Raw genomic sequence first — 8,988 nt, forward strand, 5'->3', positions numbered from 1 at the left:
AAATAAAAACTTGAAACTTGAAACTTGAAGCCTCACATATCCTTATTTTATTTTTTCACTATAAGCTTTCTCGGACTGAAATTGGTTTCAAACGTTTAAATTACTAATAACTCTGAACATTAAATTCTGTCGTAAAATTCTCATGATTTCAAGCCATCTAATTATGAAACAATAATACTGTTTTGTTCACTTCACTGTGTAGATTACAATATTTATCAATATTTCTGTTCTTCTTGTGAATTATTCCCGCCACTGGAAAATATTGCCTGTTCATATGATGGTGGTTGAATTGGAGTTGGAAATACAGTAAATGGGACAGCCAACTGGTCACAGATTCCACTAGAGTTTTCTTCAAATAAATAAACAAAAGTTTTAGTAATAAATAAAAAAAAGTTTTAGTTTTACCATTTCTAATGTTATACTTACCATTGTGAGCTAATGTGATGTATGAATAACTCTTCAAATAGAATCCATAATATTTCATTGAAAAAACTTTATCTGTCGATTTAGGTTCTAATTATGTCAGTTTCTGAATGCTACAGCTTTGGTCTCAACTCGTCACTAATAGATAGTTTATTTCTCACAAAACCATGCAAGAACAAAGTTTACAGATAAGTTAAGAACATGCATACAAAATATTAATAAATACATAAATAAAAACAAGAATACAAAACAAGTAAATACACCTGTTTGAAGAAATAGTTTTAACATTTAAATGTGTTGAAATTATAGTTGAGAAGAAGAAGTAATTTATATTATTGTTTACACATCTTATGAAATTGCAAAGCTGTTTGAGTGTCTTTGATTTTTTGAAGTTAAAGTTTGTCTTGAATTTTAAAACACCATGTCTTCTTAGTAGTTTGTTTGGTATCAATCTATTCCTTTTATCTTTTAAAGCCGGGCATACAAAAATATAGTGATATTCGTCTCCGATATCTCCATTCACGGCATATACAATCCATTTATAAATATACTTTTTTTACTTTAGAGGTAAAACTACACACCTTAAGTAAGAAATCATCAAAGTGTCTACTAAATTAAATGCTTACAAGAAAAGAAAATGGTAAACGTTAGTATGTTTAATTTTCAAACAGCTACTACAATAATGGCGAATCTTGAAAAGAACAGGGTATTGGTTTTTTTTTTGGGTTTTTTTTTTTGTGTTCAGAATACTTGTAATTATTTTAAGCATTATTTATCTACCTGCGTTGATAATAGGAATCCTATCATGTCTGATAACTCGTCCTGCTGTACTGTACCTTCGTGTACAACGACAACACACACCAACCATGATAGCTATAAACACGGTAGTCCCAATTATTACCGTTATCACTATTGCAGCCGAGGACGAATCTGACCTAATTAGCATACAATTATAATAATAATAATAGTCATAGTTTTATTTGCAAAATACACCTATATGGGTCATGCAAACACAAATACAAATACATCTAAAACAGATACCGAAGAAGTTGAACTACAAATATAAACACAAAAACAAAGTTATAAATAGTAATGTAACCTTTGATGGACATGGACCTTATTTTCGCAATTTTAAATATTGCTTTATACAGTCACCAACTTCTCAAATGCTCAGATTTATGATTTAAAAGTTGTTTTAGCTTTAAAGTGGTTGATAATTTGTATAATCAGGGTTTATATTACTAATCTTTTAAAATAAGCAATCTCTTAAAGTTGAGTTCAGTTTGCAATACTAGTATAGACAAAAATGGTATTTATCATCATGTTTATTACAAAGCTTTGGTCAAATTGGATATTATTATTTAACATGTGGCTTTCTTATGCACGTCAACTGATCTCAACTGTACCATTACCAATGCTGATCACATGCTTGTAAAACTTGTACCTTATAGTTATATTTATGTACGTTCTCTATAACTATGTAATTGTAGTTTTATGAAAAATAAAGTATTCGTATTATGTATGTGCATCTTTAGAACATACTGGTTCTATTACGGAATCGTTTGTTATTGTCTTCGAATATTATAATCTAGTTAAGGTAGATGGGGTGTCTAAATTATAATCCATAGATTTTTTTTTATAATTTGCCAAAATGTAGTTTTTAAAAATCATACTTTAAAAAATTAATAGTAAAAAGAATGGGTTACCAGGCTTGTTTTCACGCTACAAGGTGTTCAAAATTGACATGTATAGATTATGCATGAAAAAAAGAAACAATGGGGTCACCGGACCTGTTTTCTTGCTACATTACAAAATAGGTAAATTCCTAACACATTCTAATTGTAAAAGTACCTTAATCTGAATTATCTGCCCATGCATTTGAGTTGCCTCCCCTTATTTCGCAAAGTTGGAAAAAAAATTGATTAAACAAAAGTTTTCTGTTTTTTTTTTTGTAAAATACAACCATAAATGTGATAAAATATGTCGTTTTCTACATGTATATCGAAGTGGAAGTTCTTACACATGAATTACCTATTACTCTGAAAATTTGCACATTCTATTAAAGATCTAGACCTTGTTTTCTGGTATTTCTACATCCAAGATGGAGGAAGACACCCTGTCTACCTAAAGTGAAAACTTTTTTGTTTTAAACCAAAAACATTATACTCTGCATTATATTTAACATCCAAAAACATTTAGAAGTATAATGTAATTATACAAGTTGAAACCCCGCCTTTGTATTACAATGCTTGAGCAAACAATTAGTCAAGACAACAAAACCTTAAGTTTACACTACAAGAAATATGTAAATAGCTGTAATTGTATCAATTTATTATATTGTATCATTTGTATTATATTGTATCATTTGTATTATATTGTATCAATGTATTATATTGTATCTTGTGCTTTACATTGTATCGTGTTGATTTTATTGTATCAACGCATTATGTAGCATCCGCATATGCCGGCCGGCAAATACTGTCTTGTGCCTTATTATGCATCCGAAATGTATTATATTGTATTATGTATTCTATTGTATCATATGTATATGCCCGCGTCACACTGTCCCGATTTTTATATACGATGGACACCCGAATGCGAAAATTGTAAGTTCGTACGAAGTTGGTCCCGATCTCGTTAAAATACTAAAAAGTGACCGAAGCAAGTACGATGAATAACGAAGTCTATACGATGGTGCCGAAATTATATACGATAGCAAAAGATGGACATACGAAGGTTAACCGAAGACGGGTATTTAAGCTTCATATCTCAGCCGAAGCCTACACGATGGATCACGAAGGCTACACGATGGATTACGAAGGCTACACGATGGATTACGACGATGGCGCGATGACCATACGATGTCTAAAAGACGTCGTGTACAGCTTACGATGCATTTAAATAAACTCATCATAGATACCAGGACTAAATTTTGTATATACGCCAAACGCGCGTTTCGTCTAAAAAAGACTCATCAGTGACGCTCGAATCCAAAAAAGATAAATGGCCAAATAAAGTTGAAGAGCATTGAGGACCAAAATTCCTTAAAGTTTGGCCAAATCCAGCTAAGGTAATCTATGCCTGAGGTAGAAAAGCCTTAATATTTCAAAAATTATATGCCGAAGGGATCACGCGTTTTAAATTGTTTGATCGATATTGAATTTATATTATATTGTTCATTTACTTTCTGGTTTAATCATAAGACGGAAGACCGTGGGTTTGAAGGGTAAAATTTGACTCTGAGTCTCTGAATATAATGCCAGCAGAATCAGGGAGAAGGAGAATATCTTAAGCGCTATTGACATTAAAGTTCAAAGGTCAAGGTCACAGTGGCAGTTGTAATACAAGGCAATATCACCCTTGTGGACACTCTAAATCCAATATGCTTCAAGAGATTTTAACCACATTTGGTATATTGTTCCTCCTTGTCATGATCTGACATTTTTTACGTTCAAGGCCAAAGGTCAAGGTCATGCAGATGGACTTGTTTTTTTCTCCTTGAAATAGCATAATACACAGGAAATTGGTTGCTCATTTTTTTACCTGCTGGTTCTAAAGACAATATTAAAGGTATTTCCAGTTACTGAATGTTATGTTTGATTTCTGAAAAAAACAGTTTATGTATCAAATATGCATATTCAATTTACCATTTTCTGCATGTGTCAAATACATATATAGTGTCCATATTTGTCCCCAATATGTTACATACGAGGGGATGCCACGCTCGGCATTGCCTTGTTTGAACTGTAAAATGTGTGCACTAGTCTGAATAATCACCCATAATTATGCCTATGTTTACTGATCTATCTTAAAGGTAAGGTAATGGGTTCGTTGGTCCCTTTTATTCAAAAAGAGCTCTTTCCAGGAGAATATCATAATAATATAGACATAAGGAAAGATGTGGGGAAAGCAACAAATGCGGCAAAATATGACATATAGAAAACAAAATGGTTATGGAGTAAACATTCGTGTGACAACAACTCAGACGATACATAAAAAATCAGAATAATGAAGAAAAAGTTGGTTTCCCTTTATACGTGTACCTGCAGTGTTTGTGTACGAGGCGTGTTTATGATTTTCATTATGTTACTTGATATGAAAAATTGACAAAAAATAATATTTTACTTGTAAAAGTAAATCCTGAGCCTGTAATAGCTGCTCTTCTTGTTCCATTTGAAATAATAGAAACAACGCTGTAGCCTTTATTGTTCTCATAGAATCATATGATATGAGCTCCATGTGTTGTAAACGTCTTTCTTAACTGTCGTATTAGACAGACCAGTGCATATCGCGCATGGCACTTTAAATGTATTTTAGCGCGAAAATTAACTTAATTACATTTAGCTGGATTTATTGCCGTCGTAGTTCCATCTTGTCGCCTTCGTACTTTTATTCGATGCCAACACGACGGGATTACGAGGTCTTCACGAAGTCGTGTTGCCATCGTAAGACCTTCAGGTAGCTTCGTAATTCATTCGTGTAGACATCGTCATGTCAAAACTGCCCGATGGAAACGATGGAAACAAGAATGCAATACGATGTTCAAAGATGCATTCCCGGTGACATTACGATGGTGAGGATGGTGATACGAACTCAATACGAACCCTCAACATCGGACGCACCTTCGGGGATTTTTTAACATGTTAAAAAATTTAGAACCCTTCCCGAAGTTGTCCCCGAAGGCTAGAAAAAGTGGCCGATGGTTAAAGATGGTTAAAGATGGCACTACGAATAGCCCGATCTGGATACGATCAGTCCCGATTTTGAAAATTTCCATAATCGTGTTGCAATCGGCGTAAAAATCGGGACAGTGTGACGCGGGCATTATCATTGTACAATCAGGCTGAATCATACTTAGGTTTTATATTGCATCATGTGCATTATAGTATAACATGTGTATTAAACTGTATGATATTGTACCAGACGTTTGATTCAAATCATAAGTTAAAGAAAGATACCAAACATGTAATTCCAGAAAAAGGATAAACGTGCGATCACAAACGATGCTAAAAGAAATACAATTCTTTTTTCATTCAGTTTGAAAAAAGAAATTTGAGGTGGTATCCGGATTGAAATCAGTTAAATTCATGAAATTTTGCAGCACGATATGTCTTGCATCAAAAATGAAATATCCAACCATCACTGCATAAAATAAGGGACCGTGACAACGATTTTATGAAAACATAATTGATATGAGACGAATTCCTTGATCCCTCCACATCATAAAAAAAATAAAAACTGATTCCGTACTATTTACCAATAATTCCAACAGCGCACACTTACCAATATTTCCCACAGCGCACACTTACCAATAATCATCACAGCACGAATCCTCACAACATCCAGAAGAACAATCAAACGTTGTTATTTCATCTAATATGTCATCATAAGATGTACATACTTCAGCCGTTACAGCTAGAAGTGAAGAAAGATAGTATGCTGTTAATCGTGTTCCAAAGAGGGAAGATGTGGTAAGTATAAGAGGGTATAAATCCTACAATGTGTACATTTGTTATCATAAGAACACAAAGTTTTCTTTACTGTTTTTAATCTGTTTATTTTCGTTGATACCAATTTTAGTGGATTTAGAAAAACAAGCATTTTCGATAATATTTGATTTCGTTGTCAAGTTCGCCAAAATCTGCATGTATTACACCCTTATACAAAAAATTTATTTGTTGAACTTTAAAATTCATGGTTGACCTAGTCCAGCCCTGGCCTCAGTGACTCAGTCGGGTTTTTTTTAATTTATTTATTTTTTGTTGTTGTCACTGACAACAACAAAAAAATCCAAAAAAAAAGCGGTCACTGAGGCCATGCAGGACTGGACTAATGGTAGACCTGTAACTAAGAAATCCAAGAAACTTGGCATTATGGCATTAATGAGGCCCCTCATGGGGGGGTCCTAGTAATCACATAATCACCATTTTTTTGCCAATATAATCACATAATCATTAAATATTTGCTTATCTTTAGTAATCAAATAATCATAAACTAAAAATACAGTCCTAGGTAATCAAATAATCATGAAATATTTGGCTTAATAATCAAATAATCATTAAAAAAACGGCCAAGTAATCACATAATCAAAAACCCCATGAGGGCCCTCATTAATAATGAATTCATCCTTTATAAAGTCGATTTGACCCTGGTACTGGTAAACTGACCTCAAAGTCAATAGGATTATTTTTTTGAATGTGATTACATGCATACACATGTATTTTGTTTCAATGAAAAAGGGCTCTTTAGTTATGATAAGGATACCTTCTCTGCTTAAAAATACCAAACTCATATCCAAGACTTAAAGCAAGTAAGCTTACAGAGTTACCCGGACAGAAAACGCCTTATCCGGCCGAAAATTCTTTTCTCATCTATTTTTAATTCTGTTACCTTGGCCTTTGACGTTTTGACCTCACATTCGCTATATGTGTCAGTTTGATTTCGAATCCTAAAAGCCATCGAACAATCCTCCAGAAATCCCTTTTCTTCACTGTTTTAGGCCTTTTGTATCTATTACCTTGACCTTCTGCGAATTCATCTCCAATTGGTATATATTGTCCTCGCATTATAGGGAACCACATTAGCCTCAGTATAACTTAACCCGGTTATTATTATTTTAAGAATCTAAAAGACTATTAACGTCTAGAAACCAAAATTAAGTGACAGACGGATCATTGAATAACGCGGGGTGTAAACATAAATATATCCGTAGTACTTTGAAAGGTGAGGTTTACATACTCATAAACAAATACAACTCTAAGCTGAGGATATTTGGTATCAATGTAGGGAAATTTGCAGGATAGAGGAAGCGTTATAATTAAGTTTTACCTGGTAGTAAATTTAAAACTAATAATACTACATAAATAAAATCTCTCTTCAAATAAGCCATCTTTGTTATGATACTTATCTAGGATTACAACAAATGTAATGAAGATAAAAATATCAACTAATTTAAAATGAGATAATACTGATAATAATAAAATTTACAGTGATGAGGATTGATAAATTATTTTTCCTTCGTTAAAATGAAAACAAACAATTGACTTTTTGCACTATTTATAATATTTGAAACACTAATTATTTGATTACTGCAGTTATAAAAGTAAATTTAAATTTGTGTTTGTGCTCTTGGAAGTTCAATGTTGGTTTAATGAAACCTTTTCAATTTTTAGGCATAATCTAGTATATAAATATTTTTGGTAAATATTTAGTTGCTAAATTTGTTACCATCGCCAAAAAAAATAGTTTTAAACATCTTCAAATAAAAAAAATTATTGAAACTAAATACAATCTTAAAAAAAGGTTTCATCCTTCAGTAATTAGTGCGTCAGTGAGGATATCACTATTGACTGACTGTTTGACCTCAAGGGTTTCATCCTTCAGTAATCAGTGCGTCAGTGAGGATATCACTTTTGACTGACTGTTTGACCTCAAGGGTTTCATCCTTCAGTAATCAGTGCGTCAGTGAGGATATCACTATTGACTGACTGTTTGACCTCAAGGGTTTCATCCTTCAGTAATCAGTGCGTCAGTGAGGATATCACTTTTGACTGACTGTTTGACCTCAAGAGTTTCATCCTTCAGTAATCAGTTCGTCAGTGAGGATATCACTCTTGACTGACTGTTTGACCTCAAGGGTTTCATCCTTCAGTAATCAGTGCGTCAGTGAGGATATCACTTTTGACTGACTGTTTGACCTCAAGAGTTTCATCCTTCAGTAATCAGTTCGTCAGTGAGGATATCACTCTTGACTGACTGTTTGACCTCAAGGGTTTCATCCTTCAGTAATCAGTTCGTCAGTGATGATACCACTCTTGATTGACTGTTTGACCTCAAGGGTTTCATCCTTCAGTAATCAGTGCGTCAGTGAGGATATCACTATTGACTGACTACTTGACCTCAAGGGTTTCATCCTTCAGTAATCAGTTCGTCAGTGAGGATATCACTTTTGACTGACTGTTTGACCTCAAGGGTTTCATCCTTCAGTAATCAGTGTGTCAGTGGTGAACATCGTGATTGGTTACATTTTTTATTTAAAAACTCTCAGTGTATATATAAGTTTCAAGTTGTGCAAACACGTTTTAGTTTATCTAAACTTTCCAACCAATTCCCTCGCAGCGCGGGATTCGAACCCATGCTACTGAGATATCGTGACACCAAATCGCCTGTACTGTAGCCGTTCCGCTTGACATATATAATATATATATATTAGTGTTGTCAAATCGTACACTTAGTATGGATAGTAAAATTGGGTATTTTCTCTGGGTCGTTTAAATCACTCGAAACTAGGTGAGACATGCACAGAAGTGATAGATATGTATTATAAATATAGAAAATTGAATATTTTAATAAAAAAAAAAAAAAAAAAATCTGTATCATAGACCCAAGCGCCTGTGGTTATTGCATGCCGATCTAGTGTCCTTGGTTATTTCAAAGTATCTATAAATATCGGTATTGACTGGAAAAAAACGTCATCTTATTTCTGAGAAATGTTTATAATTGTATTGCCATGGAAGTATAATATGGATTATTCCATAGATTTACATAGATGTGATTGATTTTTCG

At 33.3% G+C, this 8,988-nt stretch overlaps 1 protein-coding gene across 1 annotated transcript; it reads right to left on the reverse strand.

Moving 5' to 3' along the window:
* Nucleotides 1-29: 29 nt before the first annotated feature.
* On the reverse strand, nucleotides 30-7,329 carry LOC139523935 (uncharacterized). Its single transcript, XM_071318371.1, has 4 exons — nucleotides 7,252-7,329; nucleotides 5,733-5,838; nucleotides 1,204-1,358; nucleotides 30-349 (listed from the first exon to the last, which is right to left on the reverse strand). The coding sequence occupies exons 1-4, from the start codon at nucleotides 7,310-7,312 to the stop codon at nucleotides 216-218; spliced, it is 456 nt and encodes a 151-aa protein (XP_071174472.1). The 5' UTR covers nucleotides 7,313-7,329; the 3' UTR covers nucleotides 30-215.
* Nucleotides 7,330-8,988: the final 1,659 nt, after the last annotated feature.

This window comes from Mytilus edulis, chromosome 1, assembly GCF_963676685.1.
Source record: "Mytilus edulis chromosome 1, xbMytEdul2.2, whole genome shotgun sequence".
Lineage (NCBI taxonomy): Eukaryota > Metazoa > Mollusca > Bivalvia > Mytilida > Mytilidae > Mytilus > Mytilus edulis.